Raw genomic sequence first — 25,061 nt, 5'->3', positions numbered from 1 at the left:
TACAGCCAGTGATTAGAATATTAGTCCTACTAGTTTAACAGAGGATTCCCAAGTGATTTCTGAAGTAACAAAGATTACATAATGCTGAGAATAATTAAGCAATTAGGTTGAATGTATTTCTATTTTTTTAATTCATGGTAAAACTGGAAATTTATTTAAAGTGCCCCCAAATTTTACTGACCAGAATATTTACTGATGTAACAATCATATTTGTAATAAAACTTCAATTGGTACTTTGGAGATTATCAAATATTTTCACATTCTATCTTTTGACCTTACCAGTAATTAAACATTTACAAGATAATAGACTTCTTTATAGAAACTTCTAGGGCTATTCTGAACTCGTGTGTGTGTGTATGTGTGTGTATGTGTGTGTGTGTGTGTGTGTGTGTGTGTGTGTGTGTGTGTGTGTGTATAGTATGCTGTATTTGTCCATGCTTGTGCATGTATATATATACCTATGTTGGGTGGAAACAAATAAAGGGAAAGATATCTTTTCTTCCATGTTTACTATAACCTATTAGCAACATGGCCAATTCCATTTTTTATGACTTAATATATTTTAGAACCCAGATTTCAATTTCTTTATACCCATGTCAACTTTTCTGACAAAAACACATATATTGGCTTAAACATTTTTCCAATATCTCATATACTTCCTGAGAAACATCAGAAATTATGAGAAATATATATAAACTAAACATGAAATTGAACCAATGTTTTCAGGACTCAAATCTCCTGCGGATTCTGGGAAAACATCTTATTGATAGTCAACAAGAGTCAGTTATGTACAAATAGGCTATAACCTTGCTACTCAGCAGGACAGCAATAACCATTAGATTCTCAAAGGTTGCAAATGCTTGCAACTTTTAACAGTTTTAATTCTTTAATTCTCTTCTTAACAGTTTTAATTAAGAAATGTCTCATTACTGACAAATGTATTCATTATTTCCTTTAATGGTTGGTCACAGTCTACATCACTCAGAATTTTTCTTTATGAAAAAGTCAGAATTAAAGTCAGAAAAAATGAGATTGATATTCACCTGCAATCTAACAGCAGAGAGTAAAGGCTTGTTCTTAATTTTAAAATGTTTTGCAAGGCATAATGACTACTTAACGTTCACGGGAACTTTCTAACATAATTTATTAATGATATCTCAACAGGTTTGTTTCATCAATTGTTAACACTCGATCTTTATGAGACACTAGAAATTCCTAGAGAATTATAGAATGGTGAAGTTCATTGAAATCCAAGAACAAATGGTGATCTCTAGATACAGAAAATTATAGTCTCACTCTCACGTAGGTGTCATCTGGGAACAGACTGCACCCTATAACCTGTTTTGAGTGGCCACACTAGTCCTGGTTAAAATAGAGGTCTGGGAATATTTCTGGAGTTCTGAAGTGTGTCTTAAGTCGGTGTTTGTCTATGTGCGTGTATGTGGTGGTGGTAGTGGTATTACAATGATGAATTATCAAATAATAATTCATGGCCCAGGTATAATACCATACATTTCAACACAAAATTGGATAGAACTGAGCTGAAGAATAGGGTCTGACTCTTCACATGCTGGACAGGCAATCACATAAATATGGCACTACCCTTTGATACTTTGATAATATGTCAACAGATAACCTTTAAACATGTCATTTGGAAGATATGTTTGTCAGAGACTGCCTCCCTAACTCCTGGCTACAGTTCTATTCATATCAAAACAGAGAGCCTCTCTTCCATGCTGCCCAAAGTTATTCATTGTTCTCTAACCTCATGGATCCTGTAAGTATCTTCAGTTAAAGGAAGACTCCGAGGTGTGGAAATGTGTACTTACTGCAGATCTCAATCAGGTAGAGCCCATCCTAAGAAGGTCAGGGGTTCCCTGGTGGTGCAGTTTTTAAGAATCCGCCTGCCTGTGCAGCGGACACAGGTTTGAGACCTGGTCCAGGAAGATCCCACATGCCCCGGAGCAACTAAGCCCGTGCGCCACAACTACTGAGCCTGCACTCTAGAGCCCGTGAGCCACAACTACTGAGCCTGTGTGCCACAACTACTGAAGCCCATGCACTGCAACAAGCGAAGCCACCACAATGAGAAGCCTGCACACCGCAATGCAGAGTAGTCCCCGCTTGCTGTAACTAGAGAAAAGCCCACAGGCACCAATGAAGACCCAATGCAGCCAAAAATAAATAATTAATTAAAAAAAAAAAAAGAAGTACATAAGGTCAATATAGCAAAGCGGTTCAGAGCTCATGATTTGCATTAGTTCCTCTGGCTACGGTTACAAATTACCACAAATTTGGTGACCTCAAGTCTGCAGTTTAATGATGAGATCTATTGAAACTACAGTTTTTCTGTTACAGCTGCAGGCATTAATAACTTTCAAACTCAGGAAAAATGCTTTGAGTGTTTTTTTTTTAAGACTTTAAAGATATGAAATAATGTGAAAGATATTTTAACATACCTTCTATTTGGATATATGTATCTCAGTATAACTAATTTATACAGCTTAAAACCAAGTACTGCACTAATAGAATATATGCAATAATAAATTGAATACTAAGTTTTCATTTTTGTATTTTTTCCTTTCTGCTGGAAATTATAATTCATTCTGCCATGAAAAATGAATCTTGGACAAGACATTCAAGAATCTAAACATGAATACAATCTTATAAAGAACATCTATCTTGTCCTCTTAGAGAGCATAACAATTATATCGGCAAGAATTGTTACCAAGGCTATTGCCCCAGAATCATACTCCTGGCACTCCCTCCAGGTAAATTTGCAGAAAACCACAGCTGACCATATCCTCTAGCTGTGTTCACAGCACAGGAACAAGAGTCTCACTATAAGAAAACTGGTGCAAGCTGGTTCAACTTCAGAAGTGGGACGAATATCGCCCTGCACCTCATTACCATCTCATTGTAATAGTAAGACCCCTGTCTGTCTGCCCATGATGCTTCAACCTGCTTCCAACCCAGATGCCAGAGGACCATACAAGGACAGAAAAGAGGTGACACCCCAGTTCCAGGAAGAACCTGCCTATTCCCAGAAGACCAATGCATACACTTCCCCATCATTAGCCTTGCCCTTAAAATCTTGCCTTAATTGTCAGTCCCCTGGGCAAGAAGTTGATTTGTGATTAAGATCCCACTTCTCCATTCTCCGGCCATTGAATAATGATTGTGCTGCTTCAATCTCAACTTTGGTTTCATTTTTGGCTCTGCAAACCCAAACAGAAAAGAACCTTCCTTCCCCCTGAGGCAGGGGCTTGGCCAGGCTAGGGTTCAAGTGGGGGATCATAAGACCTAATTTGGTAACAGAATGACTAACCACTTAGTCTATTTTCGCTTGCTGTTGGCATCTTCGTTTATTTCTTTAGAGCACTTATCATGATCTTGTTCATTTATGTCTTTATTTGTTTATTATCTATTTTTCACTATTTGGATGTAAACTAACTATGAAGCTTTGTCCTAATTACTGCAGCATTCCCATCACCTAAAATAGCACCTGGCTCAGGGAAAGCATTCAATGAATATTTATTGACTGGACAAATAAATAAATCAAGTAATTAATTAAAAGAAATCAAGAGTATAAATTTTACCAGAAATTTTGTCAAAAAATTCTGAAGAGTAAAACACAATAAAGACTGGTAAGTGTTTTGTCCTTATAAAAGTCTATTTTTATTAAATCACTAATATGTCTTCATTTCATAGATATTTTCCATAATTATTGAGATATATGTAAGTACTTCAAATGGGCAATTTTCCTTTCTTATTTATTTATGTACCATTTTAGCCCACAATATTACACAAAGATTATGAGATATATCACATTTAGGATGTTTGCAATAAAACTCTAAGAGAGAAAACAAAAAGAATGAACAGAGATGGGTCTTTTTTTTAAATGCTGTTTTTTTCTATATAAAAAGGATCTGAGCTTGTAAAGAATATGTTCAAGATATTTATGTTTTATGTAAAAACAGCAAAATCGTTAAGCCTTCTACTTCAAACTATACACATTTATCTAAGATTCAGAATTTCTACTAAGCTTACAAAATCATTTGTCAAACCAAGCATTACCTCTCAGTCTTCAGGTTAGTTGGTAGACTAGTTAAATGAGTGAATATACATAGAACTTAATTTTTCTGATCCCAAGAATCACGAATTGTCATTTGCCAAATATAAGTTTTGTTTTGACATGTTAATCTCACAGCATAATGTGTATTATTATTCTCCTTACTGGTAAGAAGCAAGATAAGCTAATAAAAAGACATTAAGCTGTCCCTTGTATAGGATAATCAAAATGTTAAATATATTTCAGGTGTAAAAATCGACAGGTTTTCAGAACCTTCCTACTGCCAAAGCAACACTCTACAGATGTGCCTGGCAGTCAAGTGGCCATTAGAATTGACCTCTGTTGCTGTGGTAAAATGCAAAGAACTCCAATGTCACTGACTAGATATGGTTATCAAAGTTAGGATTATTAGCTGGAACATTCAGTCACAGCACAGGAACTGACACTTTTTGAAAAGAGCCCAAGGATCCTCTATATTACATGTCAGTCTAGGTCAAAATTAGAGCAATCCAAATGCATCTACTTAGAATATGCAAGTTTATTGTCCTTCTAAAATTGTCAAGTTCCTATTATTCGTTATTGGATTACAGAGAAAAGTAGGCAGACAGCCTCTGCCTCATGCAATTTAAAGTAAAACTCTTGACTCTAATTAGACACTCCTTAGGTGGCTAAGTCATGGTGGATTTATATTGCCTTAATCAGTAAACTATAAAAAAAGACAAAAACAGGGATATTTTTCATTTTAGCACTTCATTTGTTGCTTGTGGAAGGTGTATTTTTATCATTAAAGTTTGATTTAAACTGAACCTGAGTTGAATGAATAATCTTCTCATGCTGTCCCCAATCCCTCTAAAAGACAGGAGAGACCATCATGCATTACTACTCATGCTGTAAATAATTTTAGTCCGTTTCTCTACTTTTATTTTCTCTACTTCCTCCCTCTGATTCACTCTGTACTCCACCACCATATTGATTCTCCTAAAATATCTTTTTTTTTTTTTTGCGGTACGTGGGCCTCTCACTGTTGTGGCCTCTCCCGGTGCGGAGCACAGGCTCCAGACGCACAGGCTCAGCGGCCATGGCTCACGGGCCCAGCCGCTCCGCGGCATGTGGGATCTTCCCGGACCAGGGCACGAACCCGTGTCCCCCACATTGGCAGGCGGACTCTCAACAACTGCGCCACCAGGGAAGCCCCTAAAATATCTTTTTATTCACATTATTCTTTGGCTCAAAAGCATTTCCTCTTACCCCTTCAGGATTTTATCCAAGCCCCTTCACCTCACATTTAAGGCCTTGAATTTCACTACCTTTCGGGATCCACAGCTCCTCTGTCATGATTACCTGTAAACTAAACCTGCAGTAGTGACCCACTTAATGTTCCTCTCATCCTCTTTCTGGAGCATGAGCTTTTTGGTGTTTTGTTTGTTTTGGTTTTTTCTCATGGAATTCCTGGTGCTGAAATATACTCCCCTCCCCTTTAACATTCTTTCTTTAAGATCTAGCCCAAATACTACCTCCTTCACAAAACAGTTCTCTGAGAATCCCCAGATAAAGACACCTCTGCCTTCCTGTGTATTCTTATTACACAGACATTCTCCATTAATCATGTATTTCTCTGGGCCAGCTTTGAACTTATTAAATTAAATGCTGCAGAGCCTTTATATTGAGTTGGCCAAAAAGTTCATTTGGTTTTAAGTAAAAATAAAAGACACATTTTTCATTTTCACCAAGACCTTTATTGAACAACGTATTCACTAACCAAATGAACTTTTTAGCCAACCCAATATTTTGGGGGAGTTTATATTATCTCCAAAGGTAGATTATAAACTCCTCGAAGGCAGTAGCCATTTCCTAACATTTTTTTTAATCTCCTGTGATAGCTAGCACAGTGTCCTTCATATAATAAGCATAAAATTAATGTCCCTAAATCAAGGATTTTTTAAATATTTGAGAAGCAAACTGTATATATGAGGAACCTGAGGTCCAGAATCATTAGTAACTCGCCTAAAAGTGACTAGCAGCCAGTCGAAGACTCAGTTTGCTTGATTATTAAAGATGCTTTTTACTTATACCAAAGTTGTACTATTTCATTATTGATCAGTTCTAAGCCAAGTAATTTATGAAACTCACTGATCTTAATAAAGTATATGCATTATGTTTACATATTATATATAATAACATATATGTATTTGTAAATAAAAATAGGTATAAACAAAGTTTCTCTCCAGATATTATGTCAAGGGTGACTCTAAAGAACTCAATTGTAATGTAACGTCAAAAACAATATGCAAGAATCGTGAGGACAATGGGAACATTGATCTTTTTAATGAACTTTGAGTGACACGACCAATATTCCAGTGAGAACCAAGTATTACAAAAGTCTCCAATGTCCTGTTAAATCTTATGTTCTACCATATAACACTGTAAACATATAACTGTAAGTCTACATTTTCCACGAAGGTGGATTAATAGCTCAATTTAATTCCTGTAATACTTATAATGTAGTGGACAATTGCAAGTTCAATTTTATAATGAAGGTTTTAAATAAGTCAGTATTTGGAAAACATGTTGAAATAATGTTACTCAAGAAATAGAAATTAACAAATATTTTAAAATCAACAGTAACTTGGGTTCTGGTTAAAGCTAGTTTGACGTACGTTGGATTTATCCTTTTAAATAAATGTTTTGTCTCTGGGCAGTTTGATACACATTGTCACTTACCATCTTTCAGGATGGTTTCTCGCTCTGTGCCATCTATCTTCTGCCGGCCAATTAGGAAACTGGTGGTGTCAGCAAAGTAGATATAATTGGTTTCTGCATGAAAATCTAAAGCACGAGGGTTTACCAGATTTTCTATGGGGATCATGTATTCATCAGCTATCTTGGTATTCAAGTCCATTCCTCTAACAATTCCTGGGCGTCCCTTCCCATAAAAGAGGAACAACTCATTCTTTGGTCCTGCAAAAGAAAGATTACAAACATAAACAACCGATGCTGCCTAATCTTCTTTACCCTGCATAATGCCACTGTTTAATTAACTGGCACAATTAACATTTTTTTAAATTCAGTACCAAAAATTAAACCCTAAAATATGCCAAATGCATCTCGATGCAAGAAGGCCAGCTAATTGCATTACTTTAGTTAAAACAGAAATTACTTCTGTGAATAGGTTATATTTAGTTAATTATTCTTTTGCCTGTTAACTGTATAGCAAAAACACGACAGATCCTTGGATAACTTATAACTGTAAAATGGACACTTGTTAAAACATCTGGCACATTTAATTTTACAAGTCATTACAATCTATCTAACATATCTGTAGATACTAACTGTAGCATTCATTATGTTTGACAGTGCTAAAAACTTCAGAATATTTAAAACACACCCCCTACTCAGAGTTTGCATCTACAGACTGTCAGAAGCAAACAAAAAGAATCACACAGTATCATATAACTTGCATGTGAATATATTATAGATTGTATAAACGTGATTTTTTTTTTTAAGACAAAATAAAATGCCAGTTACAGTGTCACTTCTTTCTTCATATCTTAATTAGAACGTTAGAGGCTGATGCTGTCTGCCGGTAACTCTGATGTACAACACAGCCTTTATCAAAAACTAAACAAAACAAAAAACTGTGTCCTGGGTTAAAATGCAAGAATCAAGGAAGCTTTTTCTACAGAATGAATGAACTCCTTCAGACTTTTATATGAAACTACACGCCAGGCTCTCGTATTGCTAGGGCACATTATACTTAGTTTAGTGTACATAATTTTGAAAGGAATACTTCATATGGAAAGGAAAACATACTAGGTTTTATTAAGAAAACTGAGGATACATATGACTACTATATTTGGATAACCATACCATAGTGAGATTATTAGTAAATTAAAATAATTACATTATAAAATTTGGAGGAAAAAAATAAGTAATTACTCATAAACTCAACACCCTCAATGCAAACTGTATAATCATTTTATATATTTTCTTTCTTGTTTTCTTTTAAAAGTAGTGTTAATGAATATTAAATATATATATAAATATTTACAAAATGTTAATATTTAAAGAACAAAAAATAAAACAAATCTCATGTACCTAGCATAGATCTTAAGAATATTTCCAGAACATTAGAATGCACACACATGCCCCAAAACTCACCCCCCTTCCATCCCAGAGACATCCAGTATCTCTGGTTATATACAATAATATGGTTATTGTGTTTACCATGCATTTTTTAGAAGTTTTGCCACATGTTGTTTGTATTTCCCAACAGTAGACTGTTCAATTTTGCATGTTTGAATTGCATGTGTGCTATTAATTTTATTCTTATTACATATTTTATATTCATCTATGGTTGTTGTAGTAATCATTCATTTTCATTGCTGTATTATATTCCTTGGTGTGACTATTTCAAATTTAATTTATCTAGCTATTTTTCTAATGCACACTAATATAGAAGAGAATATGTTTTGTATTCTGCTTTTATTACTAAACCTTAGCATTAAGATTATATTCTGTGCTGATCCTTTTCTTTCTTTTTTTTTTTTTTTTTTGGCTGTGTTGGGTCTTCGTTGCTGTGCATGGGCTTTCTCTAGTTGCTGTGAGCAGGGGCTACTCTTCGTTGTGGTGTGCGGGCTTCTCACTGTGGTAGCTTATCTTGTTTCAGAGCACAGGCTCTAGGCATGCAGGCTTCAGTAGTTGTGGCACGTGGACTCAGTAGTTGTGGCTCACGGGCTGTAGAGCGCAGACTCCACAGTTGTGGCACATGGGCTTAGTTGCTCCATCGCATGTGGGATCTTCCTGGACCAGGGCTTGAACCCTGGTCCCCTGCATTGGCAGGCAGATTCTTAACCACTACGCCATCAGGGAAGTCCCTGATCCATTATTTTTGTCTTACATTCCTTCAGTATGATCAGTATAATATATGATAACTTGCCAAATCATTCCTCAGTTGATTTTATCTTTCCATTATTATAACACTGAGATATGCTTTTTCCCATATCTCTTAGTATAAATTTCCAGAAGTGGAATTACTGGGTAAAGAATATTAACATCCCTCTTTCTCATTACCCTCACAACCTCTCAGTGTCTACCTACTTGTTATTTTCTTTAAAGATACTACCTTACATTATTATTATTTTTATTTTTTTTGCGGTACGCAGGCCTCTCACTGCTGTGGCCTCTCCCGTTGCGGAGCACAGCCTCCGGTCGCGCAGGCTCAGTGGCCATGGCTCATGGGCCCAGCCCCTCCGTGGCATGTGGGATCTTCCCGGACAGGGGCACGAACCCGTGTCCCCTGCATCGGCAGGCGGACTCTCAACCACTGCGCCACCATGGAAGCCCCTATCTTACATTATTTAAAAGTAGATTCATTTGAAAATTAACATTCCTGAGTATTCCCTACCGACATCATATGCACAGATACTTTTGTTTTTTAAAAAATTGGGATCTTACATATGCATTTTACTACTTAACTTTAAAAATTTAACAATACTTTGTTGTGTCATTAAAAGGTCTTCAAAACATTCTTTTCAATGGCAGCATCACGTTCCCTGCTAGAGAGGCAACATAATATGGTCAACTGTAGGATATTTAGATTGCTTCTGGGTTTTTGTTATTATACATACATTTACAATGGATTTCTTTAGTCAAAAGTGGGATAACTTGTTAAAGGATGTTATCAGTTTTATCTCTCTTGTATGTTATTATCAAATGTCTTTCTAATAGTTGTTTCTAATTTCTAATCAATTTCCAGTTCTATTAGCAAGGCGTAAGAATGCTGGTTTCACCATATCTATTCTTGCTAACATTTATTTTTGCTTGTATTTTTAATTGATGCTTTAATCGGTAAACCTGGCACAATACTTCATTGGTTTAATGTATGTGTGTATATGTGTATGTGCACGCGTGCATGTGTATGTATATTTTAAATAAGAATGGTAACTATTTTTCCCATTGTTTTATTCAGTCACTTTTTTCAATCATTCACTACCTGAAGTTTCTTCTAATGTGTTTTCCTATACCATAGACAATTGAAAACTAAAAACTACATTTCACAGACACCAATATAGCCATGGCTCTAGTTTTGATTTAAGTACCTAAAGTCAGATGTACTAGCCTGAGTTTGGAATATAGAAATGAGACCACCTTTTGTTGCTTCTGCTGGTATTTATCTGATGGAGAAACTGAATTTTTCCACATCAGTCTTCTTCCTCTCTGTATATCAAGAGACAAGGAAGAGGGTATCTTTTTGCTGTGCTGTGTATTTTTTGTTGTTTTATTTTCCAGTATGATATATTACTTCTGGAGCTAGTAGTTTTGGTGCAAACTTCCTAATCCCTAGATCTCAGCTAAGATGGTGTGTTTCTGAAACACCATGTTTGCCATTTGTGGCTTCCCGATGCCCTAGCTTCTGATTACGATAGGTGTTCCAGCTTAAGCCAGGCTAGTTTGTGGTGGTTTTGAGGAAAGTTCCCAAGACCCAGTCTAGAAGCTGCTGCTTCAGGCTTCTCAATGATTTTGTAAGTACCTATTTGTGTTTGATCCTTTCTGCTTAAAATAGCTAGAATTGTTTCTGTTAATTTAAATGTAAATGTACCCTGATTGATCACTACATTAGGGATGATTGAAGCTTACAAACGTGTGTGTGTATATATATGTGTGTGTGTATATGTATATGTGTATATATATGTGTGTATGTATGTATACACATATATAAATGTACATGTACATATATACACACACATGTATATATGTATGCATACATGTGCATGACTGTATTTTTGCATGGCATGCCATCACTTCCCAAGTGGTAACCAGAGCAGTTTAAAGGCTGGTTACACGCACACACACACACACACACACACACGCGCGCGCACACAAAACTACCCCTATCTTGAGGCTTCTGACACAAAACCTTCAATTATCCAGAGGATTTCTTGAACATGAGAGCTGGTGTCTCTACATCCCTAGCATTTGATACAAAGGTGGACATAAAAAAAAGTACTAAAAGGCATGTATTTTATCACAGTTAAGTCTCTTGGGTTCTCACTTTAAAAATATTTGCACTATGAATTCTAACCACTTAGACTTAAAATTATAACAAATTTAGAGATCTCATTTCATAGTCCTCAGCAAGCATACGATAAGAAAGCAAAAGAGATGGCAGGGCAGTAGTCAGAGAGGGAGCACAGACAAAAATATATCAAGACAAAATATACACTGTAAAAAGCAGTCATCAGGGGCTTCCCTGGTGGCGCAGTGGTTGAGAGTCCGCCTGCCGATGCAGGGGACACGGGTTCGTGCCCCGGTCCGGGAAGATCCCACATGCCGCGGAGCAGCTGGGCCCGTGAGCCATGGCCGCTGAGCCTGCGCGTCCGGAGCCTGTGCTCCGCAATGGGAGAGGCCACAGCAGTGAGAGGCCCGCGTACCGCAAAAAAAAAAAAAAAAAAAAAAAAAACAGTCATCATAATCTTAAAAATTATGGTATTTGTGGGACATCTAAAAACCAACAGTCTCCACATGGACACCATTTCTATGAGAGCCATTAAAACTACATCTGATTACGCGGACCCTGAGTAAAGAACTTAATTAATTTTTGTGTAAAAATTTAAATTTAACAAAAGTAATGTGTGAAAAATATTTATTAGTTTATTTAAATAAAGAATAATTAAGTTATTCTAGCATATTTCAAAAATAAAACAAAGATATGTCCAACTACTAGATAACTTTTTAACAAAATTGTTAAAGAGATTGATATTTAATTAGTATAGCTCCAGTTACTTGGAAAGTGAAATAATGAAATGAATTTCATCCCCAATGCTGGATAAAGTGAAATATTACTTAATGTGGATTTTTGTTGAACTAAACACACCTATTACTAGAGGCAGCATCTTGGTTCAAAAAAGAGAAAATCTGGTTAACCAACGATTCAGGCTCATTAGACCATGAACGAACATTCTTTAGGGAATTAAGGAAAGGATCTTCCTAAAAATCTTCCCTAAAGTACGGTTCCCAAAGATCCATAAATTTGGTGACTCTACAGCCCAATTAGGTTTCTCATTCACATTATCACACACATACAAAAGAGAAAAAAAAAACCAAAAACTAAATACTGATTTTGAGAAAAATGGCTTGTACACATTCACAGGCAAATTTGGCCTGATGACGTCTCACGTTATTACTGATGCTGATGCTCCTAATTAATACTAAGAACCCTATTCTGAAGCATTAGCTGCTGGCAAATGTTTGATTTTCAATAACATACTTTTGCATGACCTGCCATCACTTCCCAAGTTGAAGCCAGTCCTGCAGCGACAGGTCCGTGCTTTGTAACCGCTGCTGAGCAGACAGATGTGTGAACATCCCCCTGGCATTCCGTATGGATCCACTTCACATGCATGGCTTCTGACTACAACAAATGAAAAAGAGCATGCTTGAAATTCTCCAAAGACAAGATAATTATGTGCATCAGTATGTTGAAACTTTGACAGTGCAAGAGGAAATCCTAGCAAAAATCTATATACCCAAATATATTGTATCATAATCAATTGGAAAAGAGTTTAAACCCCAAAAAAGAAAAGGTAGGGATTTGCCAAAATCCTCCTAAGTCTACCTTTTAAAAAAATTCTGAGAGAATAAAATGCTTTTATATTAACCTAAACTGTTTACATGTAAGCAAAATAAAAGTAACATGATTTTTTGGTACATGCTTATTATACTTTTAAAAAATACACTTTTCTGGCAAATATAAAAAAAAATTGTTAAAATATCCTAGGTTAGGTAGTTAGGCAGAGAAAGGATTTCTTCTGAAATAATCTATTATATGGGCACCTAAATTAGGATAAATGTGCTTCATGATTACCTTTATTGAGAAGTGCTGAGATAAATTTTTTTCTTCAATTTTGAGTCCATTGCCATTTGGAGAACCCTTCCACAAAATGAATTTTGTGTGTGTGTGTGTGTGTGTGTTTGTGTGTGTGTGTGAGACTATAATTGTCAAAAGGAGAAGGCTGAGTTTTCATGTGGAGGTTATGGAATAGAAGGCTGTTTTATGAGTGTAGAAGGTGGAGAAGAAACAAAAATAGGAAAAGCACTGTATGGAGAGGATGAAAAGAAGAAAGGTCAAAGAGAAAATGCTGTAGTAGGAATAATACCAGTAAGATTTTATGTATTACTGTAATTATATTTCTTTTCAATCACGACTTTCTTGGAATTGTCATGAATAATATGACAATTTTCTTTTAATATTAAAACTTACATGCTTTTGAAAACTGTGCTATGTTCTTTTTGTATCCTGCATTCTCTAAATGAAAAGATAACTGAAATGTAGTTTATTTTTTTGCACAAGAGTGTTGCTTTTATTTTCCAGTCTCATCCCATTTCTATACTAGATCACATCTCCTCTTGCCTACTTAGCAATTCTCCAGTTTCTCACTGTCTTGTCTTCATTACTTTTGCTCTCTGCATTGGATCATGCCCATCAGCATACAAATGTGCCATTATTTCCACATCTGGGGGGGGTAAAAAAATCCTAATTTTAACCTTAATTCCCACAGCAATCCTTCAGTTAGCTCCCCATTTCTCTGCTCCACCTAATATCAACACTTTTCAAAGTTATCCTCGCTCATTTTCTACAATTTCTTTCCTTCCTATCTTTCCCAGATCCTTTCTATCCAGACATTCTCTTCACTGCAACCTGCTCTTGTCAGATCCCTATGAGTTTCATGCTGCTAAATCCAATGGCCAATTGAATTTAACAAGCTTCTTCTCAGTCTCCTCTTTTGGTTCTTCCTATTGTCTTTGACTTCTCATTGTTGGAGTGTCCCAGTGTGCTTTATTTGGAACTTTTTTCTTCTCCATCTATAGTTACTTCCTTGGTGATCACAACCATTCTCCTGGCTTTAAATGTCACCTATATGCCAACGACTCTCAAATTGTTTTGTCCTGAACTCCAGACTTATATATTCAAATACCTCCTCGAAATCTCCACCTGAATTTATGACAGAAATTCAAAATAACATGTAAAAATTATACATTTTCTCTTTGCCCCCAGTCTGCTCCAAACTGAGTTTCCTTAATCTCAAAAATAACTCAATTATTCCAGTTGCTCAGCCTAACTGTCATCATCCTTGCCTCTTTTTTAATTTACACGCCACATCAAATCCATTCAGAAATGCTGTTGGCTCTACCTTCAAATATATTCCGAGTCTAACTAGCCACTTTTCACCACCTTCACTACTACCATCTTGGTCCAATCCACCATCATCTCTAACTTTCCACCCTTGTCCCTGACAGCCTATTGTCAATATAGCAGCCATATTGATTCCTTTAAAAAGTCAGTCAGATTATGAGACTCCTCTGCTTAAGGCTTCCTAAGGACTCCCCATCTCACTAAAAGTATAAGCAAAGGTTTTTACAACTGTATGCAGGGCCCTACTTGTTATGGTCCTCCTTCATTTCTCCAGCTTAACTGCCTACTTCTCTTCCTCTTTTCACTCTGCTCCAGACCTATGGGTCTCCTTGTTGCTCCCTGAACAATCCAAGCATGCTCTTCCTCGTGGTTTTTGTGTGTGCTCATCTTTCTACCTGCCTCTCTCCTCCTTTAATTACTTAAAGTCTTCATGCCATTTCATCTTCTCAATGGGACTTCCTCTGACCATCCAGTATAAAATTGCAAACTACCCCCATTCCTGACACTCCTCTGCTTTACCTTTTTCCATAGCACTTACTATCTTCTAATAGAACGATAATTTACTTGGTTTTTTAAAATTATGTCTTCTTTACAACAATGCAAATCTCATAGAGGCAATGATGTTTTGGTCTGTTTTATCACAACTATATTCTCAATGGACATAGAATAGTTCCTGGCACATAGTAAATGGTCAATGAATAATTGGTGAATTAATAAATCCTAATATAAAACCCTAATAAGGTTACCTACAGAATTCAAAATTTGAATTTCCTGTAAACACAATATGTATATGTGATGATACATTGCCTAAGCTGAATTTACGTTAATGGTTAGATAATTCTAAATTCATTTTAATTTGAAGCACAAAAAGATGATGGACATTTGGGTGGTAGTTTTTGTATGTTACATTATTCTATACATGATTGAGCCTAAACTGTATTGATGAACAAGCATCACTAACCTACAATGCAAAGTAGTTAGTGTTTTTGAGGAATACTTAGAAATGTTGTAGCCTTCTCGTTAAAAATTATTTTTTATTTAACATGTGTTAAGGAATGATTGGGATGTTCAGTCAAGAGACCCCAGTGACTGCAATAAAAACTAGACAGATACTGCAAGGAAATCACGTAATTTGAAATGTTTCCCAGAATGATATAAAAAAATTCCCTAAAGTCTCAGCATCTGGGTTTCCTGTATACATACATCGAGTGCAAGTTCCTTCCTGAATCTAAATCTAGCCGTCATTTTAATTCTATGGTTGTAGAAACAATTCAATAGCAACTGAACAATTTGTCATTTAGACTTGGGAAGGGAGCTCTGTTCCATTTTATCATGCAGACATGTACATTTTTGCTATCAAAACAGAGAATTTATGGCTCACCCACTTTAACACCAAACAAAGGCACAAGGACCATATCCCCATTCAGTTTGCCATTGTGAAGGCTATGAAGAAGTCTTGCATCTTACCTATTGGTTGAGTTCTTTTTTGATAGATTCGGATTCCTCGAGCATTTTCCATTTTAATTAATGAATGAATGTCAGTGCCATTAAATCGGTTTATCCGTATGATATTGAAGTTATCAGAATTGGTTGCATACAAATAGTCTTCAAACACAGTTATACCATAAAGATGTTTGACCTATAAAAAGGGGCAAAAATGACTGTGATTTTTAATTATGTTGCTTTCAACTTGAAAGAAAAAATGATTGCTATTTACTCCTGTGGAAAATTCCCATAGTTGGAGAGTCACAACCATATTATCATTTATCTTCTCTCACAGAATTTGACATTTCACTAATTTAAACTTTTTCTCTGAGAATAAAACATCATGCAGTAGTGGTTAAAGCACTACCCAATGTATGGGAGAGAATTTTATTCATGTTTCATTGAGAAAACATGTTCAGTAGCTACTTTTCAAAGCCTAGTGAGAACCAAACTTTCAAGCATATTCAATAACATGCTTATGGCACTGCTATGTAAAATTTGACATATTTTTGTGGGCTACATTTTCATATAGCCATGGATATAATGTAAAAGGCTTGCTTTACCTGTGAAAGGACTGATGAGAAAACACCTTTGAAAATCCCATTTTTTTAAAATACAGGTTACATTTAGACTAATAGCAGCCCCAGCATGGAAAATAGTAAACAACAAAATCACACATTTGGAATAATTGTAAAGAAAATGTCAGCATTCTACTCAGAAATGGCACTCTTTCTAAAGCCTACTCATAATGAAAATGGAACTCTGATTTGAGAATAACAATGTTTACTGCTCTCCAGGACACTTCACAGTTAACAGTGTAACTCTCCTCCTTGGCACAGGTCTTGGGGACTGTGGGTAAGAACAGACTTCTTGAACTGATGGAAAGCTTCCAGTAAAGCAAAGGAAGAATAAGTATACTGATTTTCTCATACAAAAAGGCACATGCTAAGCACATTGCCTTTGGGCATGCCTTGTAGTATACTCAATTTAAAATTGTTCTGGACCAAGGCATGGTAGATTTGTCAATTGATTTGCCGTACAGATTTTGATGAAAAAGCATTTGTCATTATCATTTGGCATTATATTGTACTTCCAGTGTCCTTTTCGTATAGATTTGTAGTCAAGAGAATTTGAGAAGTTATGCATGGTTTGACTATAAAAAAATTTTATATAGAACAAAATCACAAAAATTTCTACTTAGGAAATCATGCCAGTTCTATACCTTAAGCAAAAGCATTTGATTTGCTATCTTTCTAGCTTACATGTCTCCTCATTACTATTCCTGATCCTCTCATAGGAGATGTTGAGTAAAAGAAGACTGGCTTTTCACGCTGTTTTTGGACGTTTTTCATTTCTTCATGTCTAGGCTACAAATGAAAGTTAGGAATTAAGGGGGATAATCATTCTATGTTAAAGCCCCAATAATCATTTTCAATGTTAGTATTACTCTCCAGTAAGTGTTTGTAGGGGGAGGCATGTGTGTATTTACTAATAATATTTTCCACATAACTGACATCATATTCACTAAATATATCTATGACCCAATTTTGATTTGGGCAATACTTTTTTTTCCTGTAAAAATTACAAGCAAGCTAAAGTCTTCCATTAATTGCCATTTATTTTATGCATGCTTTGCTTAAAGTTTGGGGCCAGTCATCTGGAAGTGTGCGATTGTGGCCTAAACACATTGCTGTCTATGTAATTGCCAATCCAAGCCTCAGGAGTTACAGAGGGGGCAACTGGTGAGGGCAGAAAAACACGTTCACACAATAGCCATCAAATTTTACTCACTGCCTCGCTGCTCTCCTTCAGAAGGGTTTGTTTACCATAAAGTACCTACATTGTTGCCTGGTCTGCTAACTACCCCCAACAAAGGTGGCAGGACCTTGGTGTGGTGCATAGACCATTCTGCCTACAGGACAAATACAAAATTTTATCTTTGTTGGATTACGTAGTGGCAGACTAAGCATATGTTTAGGGAACCAGCAAAACACAGGCAATAGAAATGGGGAAAAAAAGGAATAATTAAAAACTTCAGATACTAAAAACCTTTTAAAAGTATTCATGGGGAAGATCATTTGAATTCCTCATTCTTGTTTCAAGGTTTAAAATTTTAAATACATATACGTAAAAAGAAGGTCCATCATAATCATTTTAGAGACTAGGCCCTCTGAGGTCATAACTAGACTGCCAAGGAAATCAAAGTTTTAAGGACAGTCAAAGGTGAGAGAGAAATAAGTGACCTCACCCCTAATACTGGACATTTTTTTTTAACCACCCAGATTAGTGCATTTTTTTATCTGCCAAGGAAGTGAAAACATTTCATTGTTAAAAGCTGATTATAAAGGCAAAGTAACTTCACAGGACAATTACAGAATATTTGTGCCTTGCACTGCAAAAGAAAACAGAGTCACTTATTTCAGCTCCATAGAATGAGAATCTCACAAAAAATTAGTGAGCTCAGTGAGGTAAAATTGAATTTAAAAAGTAAACTAGTGAATAAGGCTTATTTCCACTTAGAGATCTCCTTCAGGTGTTTATTGAGTGTTATTTGCAAAAACTTGTAATTCAGCAAGGGGAAAACTATACAGATGGGAAAATTTTTGACCTCAGTGCTTTTCACAAAATTCTTATTTTAGGAAGTACCTGAATACAACAGAAGGCAAAATTTAATCCAACCTATTAAAATAATAATGATACTTTTGTGAGCCAGCATATGCATTGTTAGCAGAAAAAATACATATATCTCCAATGCCACATGGGACAGGTGATAGTCAGTTTCTTACAAATGAACTACTTAGATTAGTTTTTAGTAAGTAGGTCATATTTACTGTCCTACTCTAATACTTTTCTTTCTTACTAGTGTAGCATTTTTGGTTTCGTTTGTTGTTTTTTGATTTATTTCAGTTGGTTTCTGTTTTGTGTGCTTTGTTCTTTTTTTAATAGAGGGCAAGTGGGGGAGAGAGCCCCCTCCCCTGCCCCATACTATGGAGTACACAGTACACTGTGTAAAGAACATCCTCCCATATAGCAAACACATCGCAGTTTTTATGACCCATTGCAGCTTGACTTCATAAGAAATTTTCAACATTGCAATTTTCAATCTTCTTCCTAGTATGATACCATCCATTTTATTACCTTAGCTGCATTTCCGAACCAAATTCTACTTACTTGTCTGCCTTGGATGATAGTATGTCTGTTTCTTCCTTGATAGTCCACTACTTCCACATAGTCCAAGTAAAGATCTACCCAGTAAACCAATTTGTTGACTAGGTCTAGTGCCAGTGCAGCTGGCTGCTCTGTCCTGGAATCAATTATCCTTGTTCTGTTCATCCCATCCATGTCACATCGCTCCACTTTGGCCACATTCCCATAGTCAGTAAAGAAAAGTTTTCTGTTGAAAGAAAACTAAATGTTAAAGTGGAGGGAGGGGGGAAGCATATTCAATAGAACCATCTGTAAAAAACAGAACTTTTCCTTCTAATCTATTTCAGTGATTACATCTTTTAGCTTCCCATAACCATTTCCATATAATATCACTCATAAACAGAGAAATCTGCTAATGAATATTGCAGGGCATGAGGGAGCAGGTTAACTAACAACTGTAAAATTTCCCCAAAATGAATGATTATGATGGGTTTATTTTTGTATTAGGGGAAATGCTTCTTTAAGCTTCATAGAGCCAATACACATATACCGCAGGAGATGTGCGCAGCCCATTTGGAATAAGCTTCAGAAATGAACCAAGTCACCAGGCCAGGGTATGTGAGCTATCAGGCTTTATCTTCAACCTGCTTTTCAAATTGCCTGGTAATGCCTGTCTCCTATAAAAGCTATTATGTGGAGCTCAGTGAAGCTATGAGTGGTAGAGAATAGCAAACCTGGAATGGAATTAAGCAGATGGAAAAGCAAATGTGCTATTTGTAACAGTGGAAATAAAATATAAATAATTCCCCCCAAACCAATCCCAAATCCTCCCAAATATTCCCAGTTTATAAAATATCATAAAGCAAATGCAGGCCGTTTCTTTTCATTTTGTATTTATATAATTTTTGAAGAAAAGGCTGAAAAGCAATGTTGACTTCTGAGACAATAAATCCTTCTAGGAAGCACAAACAGCATCTGTCAAAGGTTTAAATACCTCCAATGCTTCAGTGTCTAATATTTGATTAGTATTCACAATGTTTAGTAAACACAAATCAATTTCAATTAACCTGAGAATATTATAACAAGATCACCTACTCATGAGAGTAAATTACATTTGTAAATGGAAGACCATCTTGCCTTGACTTAAATACAATCTCAAGAATAATCTGATTTCCAGTGATTGAGCAATATTAAGATTACCTAGAGTATAGAATATTTGATTTTACAAACTTGGCGAATTAGTTTTTAGTGACTTTTCTCAACATTGTTGCATCACCTAACAGTATGGGGTATCTTTTAAGCTAAAGAGTACTTAAACTTTAGCTCTTTCTGCTGTGGGAGGTTTTGACTAATTTGTTTCAACATTAATGCGTACTGGTTTGTGACAGTGTGAGCCAGATTTTATTATGAGTAGATATTTCCCCAAGTATTCCTGAAAGATCAATTTATCACAATAAGTTAACAATTATTTTCAAATGACATGTCATTCAGGTGAAGAGCTTTCTATTCCAGTGAAGAACAAATAAAAGGGCATATGGTGCTATGTTTTATTGTCATGCTAAATGCTCTGACCTCTACTCCTGTACTAGCTCATTCTCTCTCTCTCTCTCATCTCTATCACTATCTCTTCCTGCTTCCATCTTTCATCTCCTCCTTCTTCTCTTGTTAATCAGTTTGTTCATAGTTATCTCAAGTTACTGTTACGATTACCTAGTTTCCCTCTTCCTTACCGTAGAACACTGCCCACTATTCCTATTATAAGAAACTCTCTTCCTCACCTCATACCAAAATGCCTGTCCTTTCATAGTTTCCTTTTCTGACTGGTCCATTTCACAGAACTGAATAGATGCTGGTGTGCAGGTAGCTTGGCTTTGGGATAGAGAGTTAGAGGCTCTGGCCCACTGTGTATAGCATGTTATGTACAGACTATGTATCGTTAGTCATATGAAGTAGGTGGTTGCACTATCTACAGAGTGCTGAAGAGGAGACATGAGCCTGGAGATGGGAACTTCTCTCAAGTCACATTGAGATGACTTAATTACACGTGATCCTAAAAGGAAAAAAAGAGGAGTGCCAAGCCAAGAAACGTGGAGGCATGTTGTTGAAGAAAGATGACCAAATAAGATCTGAGGTTATGGTCAAAGAGATAACACAGACTCTTATTGAGGCCTAAGGGAGAAAAGTTCCGTGATAGAGAATTGGACTGGCTGGCTGGGTCAATCACTTCCCAAAAATTTTTTTAAAAAGAATATAGATCGAGGTGTCATTGAATTTGGTATTTGTTAAAACACTAGTGATTTTGGGTACTGCTCTTTGAAAAGTTTAGTTATGGAGGAAGAGTGAACCAGATGATAATGAAGGAGGTCAGGAAAATGTAAATAATTTGTGCAAGAAGATTTTCAGTGATACTGACCAATATTGCAGGAATGATTCAAGTGATTCTCATATTTATTCCAGGTCATAATAAAACCAGTTGAGGTAATCTCCCCATCTGAATAAACTTAAGCCAAAATATGAAAAGAATGTACAAATACATGATTCACCAAAATTTTGCCATTTTAATGGAAGTGTAAAATCAAAAGAACAGGAGGACTTTGGGTATGTGAAATGGCACTGAGCTAGAAGAAACAGTAAAGAATTGGTCATTGTACTTCCAGCACATAGCAGAATAACTAGTGCTGAGTGGTGATGTAAAAGGTGGTCTTTACATCAAATTTAACTTCCCCAGATTTCAGGATACTGACTATGTTGAGCTCTGTTCACATGTAATTGAAGTGCAAGAAATGGAAGTATTCTCCAGGATATAACACTAAGACCATAAATCTGCAAGAAATAAATACCCAGAATCACATGATTATGACTGTAACTATGATTATGTCACATGACTATGACTGTGATTATGACTGTAGATGTTTCTTTGCTTGTTTTAGTACTGTTTAATTTTAGTTTAAAATTATCTATTATTATTACAGAGAAAAGCTGTATTCTCAGGGAATTCTTTAATTGAGGTATGACTATTATAATTATAAACAAAAGATAAAGTTTTAATTATCTAAAACCTAACTAAATTTCACTCGTGATATAAATGTAGCTGGGTTGAAAAAACTCACTTTTCTTTCTTATAAAATATTTGTCCAAATTTGAGAAAAAGGAAATAGTGCTCTGTGAACCCCATTGTCTCACTGATCTTAATAATCACCTATGAGATAGAAGGGTCAGATTTTTTCTATTTTACACATGACACTGGCTCAAAGTCCACTTGGACAGCCACTGTGGGAGCCGTAACACAAATGTTCATCACGCCTTTTGTTTTTAACTCACTATTTTGAAATAATTTCAAACCTACAGAAAAGTTGTAAGAATTATAGAATGAATGTCTATACCCTTCACCTAGATTCACCATTTGTTCACCTTTTCTCCTCTGGCTATTTCTAGTACTCTCTTAACCATTTGATAGTAAATTGCAGACATGACGATTCTCTTCATCTAAAACTTCAGCCTGCATCTCCTGAGTACCAGGACATTCTCCTGCATAACCACAGTACATCTATCAAACTGAATGCGTTTAACACTGATACAATGCATAGCTTTTATTCAGATTTTGCCTGTTGACCAATGATGTTTTATATATTAAAAATTCCTTTTTTTCTCTAATTTAGAATCCAATCCAGCATCGTATATTGCACTTAACTGTCTTTTCTCTCTAGACTCCTTTAATTTTTAATAGTTCCTCAGCCTTCCTTTGTTCATGATGTCACCATTTCTAACGTGTAAATGTGAGTTGTGCTGAAGAATATCCCTATCTTGAGTTTGCCTGATTTTTCTCATAATTCGATTATGTTATGCTTTTTGAACTGAAATGTAATAGTTTTGTACTTTATTGTTTCTGCCTCTGGGCTTAGAAACCAACAGGTAAGCCTATGCTCTATTCCACAAACTCCCTAAAAAGAAGCAAAGATGGTGGTTTGAAATCTCATTTATTCCATCTTATTCAGTGTTTCTGAACATTTAACTCTCTTAATTTCCAGGGTTCTCAGTCACACTTTCAGCAGCTCCTCCCACCAGAAACCAAGTATCTTTTGCTGCTTCTAGTACAGCCGAGACCCCAGTGTAGCAATCTATGTGTCCAGCTCATGGTGATTGGTGGAGACCATTCCCAAATCTGTCCTATGCTCCATTCCCTCAGATTTGCAATACTGACATTTCTTCTTTCCCTGTTCTTTCCTGCGATATCAATTATTTTTTATTGTCCAGAATAAAGAAGAAATTGAATTGAGATTGCTATTCTCTTATTCTTCACTTATTTTTTAAATGTCATTCTATTCAATTCCCACTAACAAAAAAATAAAAAGAACATCCCAACTACTGTCTCTAAGATATGTTTAACTATTAGTTCGTAAAGGACAGGAACATTTCTTTCAAACTTTTAATTATTCACCCAGTTCATTCATTATAATTTGGCAGCTGTAGTAAATAGGAATTTGTTATTTTGGCTTCCTTATCTCATCTAATATGGGAAACTGATTTTATCTGGCATCTTTGTTGATTGCATGACTAGTCCTATTTTACTACAGATATATAAGTTTTTTTATACAATTGGGGATAGTAAGAAACTTTGAGTATTGTTGGTAAACTTGCCTGACATAAATCAAAAGTCACAAAGGGAGCACTCACCGACAGTGACAGAGCACTGTGCTTACAGAGTTACGACCCTAATCGTCCTTATGCTTTAAAGCAAAGCAGTCATTACACATACTGATGTCTTAAAACATGTACTTCTTTTCTTTAGCTGATAAAAATAAGACTTACTTGTCCCAGTGATATCTGTTTTAAATGATTCTTCCCTACTTTTGTACTTTGTCCAAAAGAACAAAGGGAAATTTAAACAGATCAGAGTCCTATCCACATCCTTTAACCGCATAGTCAACCCTGGTTTTGTGTCATCATTCTTACCCCTAACATTTTGATTATAGCTTAATGATGGAATTTAGAAATTTTCAGAGTCCTCACAATAAATTATCTATCATTCATTTTAACTGCTGAAAAATGAAGTTACACAACAAGGTTTTGGTTAAGAAATAAATGAGAGGGGAGTGAGACATAAAACTAGAGGGCCATATATTGCTAGATTAAAAAAAAAATCATTGCTCTGATTAGGGCCTAGCAAACCCTCCATGTTTATTAATCATGTGTTAAATTAGAGAATTTCATATCTTTACATTTCAGGAAAATGATATGTATCTTTCTTAGCAAGGATTACATTAGAAACTTCATTTTTCAGTCTTGTTTTAAAAATAACTGTGTAATCCAAATAACATCAATAGTAATACAACTTTATTTTTTCTTCCATTGTATATACAAAAATTGAGCAAGAAAGTGATTTTCTACATTATACAGAGTAATTAAAGTATACTCAGAACTAAAGGAGAAATATTAAATATTTAGCATTGTAATTCTAAAATGCAATTGTGAATATTAAAGCGTAATGAGTCTTTGGAGTTAGCAGTTTAAATTCAATTTTTATCAGCCCCTGCTGCTTAAGGGATGTGGAAGATAAACAAACTATTTTCTCTGTCTAGCCAAGACTGTTCAAGACAGTTATTTATTGAGTTCTCCTTGATAGGGGTTTGTGCTTTCATTGCTTGAAAAATCTCTCTTGAACTTGGTTTTCAGTTCATACATAAACACACAGAAATGAAACTTGACATACAGACTCCTCTCAGCTGGCTACTCCATATTCTGGGAACATTCCCACTAATAATCCCGCCAGAAGTGTTACTGTATTAGATATGTCAGTCAACATTCTTATTTACCTGAACCTGCCCCACTCAGTTAGTGTTCCTGAGAGGGGCAGCTCTATGTGCCAGTATTATCCCTCCCCTGGTTACTGATACTGAGGCCAAGGGGGGACGTGTGATGGAACTGAAACCAAATCATAGGCTGAGCTGAATTACTAAGACCCTTTCTCTCACTAATCCAAACCAAACAGTGTGGAGCTCACCTAGTGGGCAGCTGTGCTAACATGGGTGGGGAGGGGTTGGGGGCGTTGAGAGAGGAGGAATACCAGAGCCTGTGTAAAGAAGTAGGGGAGTCATGAGATAGAGATGGGATGGCAGGAGCCATGTGGTGCTCGGGCAAGGAGTTCTCTAGGACCCAGGAGTCCTG

The 25,061-nt window shown here is 35.9% G+C and overlaps 1 protein-coding gene across 1 annotated transcript in view; it reads right to left on the bottom strand.

The window, feature by feature from the left end:
- LRP1B (LDL receptor related protein 1B) overlaps positions 1-25,061 on the bottom strand; it is a 1,820,879-nt gene that overhangs the window by 780,652 nt on the left and 1,015,166 nt on the right. Inside the window, exons 8-11 of the mRNA XM_029226108.1 lie at positions 18,921-19,143; positions 15,732-15,903; positions 12,339-12,482; positions 6,794-7,030 (exon numbers count right to left, since the gene is read on the bottom strand). Coding sequence (XP_029081941.1) covers positions 6,794-7,030; positions 12,339-12,482; positions 15,732-15,903; positions 18,921-19,143 — 776 coding nt within the window. The remainder of the gene's footprint in view (positions 1-6,793; positions 7,031-12,338; positions 12,483-15,731; positions 15,904-18,920; positions 19,144-25,061) is intronic.

The sequence above is a fragment of the Monodon monoceros genome, unplaced genomic scaffold, assembly GCF_005190385.1.
Source record: "Monodon monoceros isolate NGI ecotype Baffin Bay Population unplaced genomic scaffold, NGI_Narwhal_1 Super_Scaffold_16, whole genome shotgun sequence".
In the NCBI taxonomy this organism is placed as follows: Eukaryota; Metazoa; Chordata; class Mammalia; order Artiodactyla; family Monodontidae; genus Monodon; species Monodon monoceros.
Note: the sequence above shows the minus strand (reverse complement) of the source record. Positions and strands in the feature narration are given on the sequence as shown.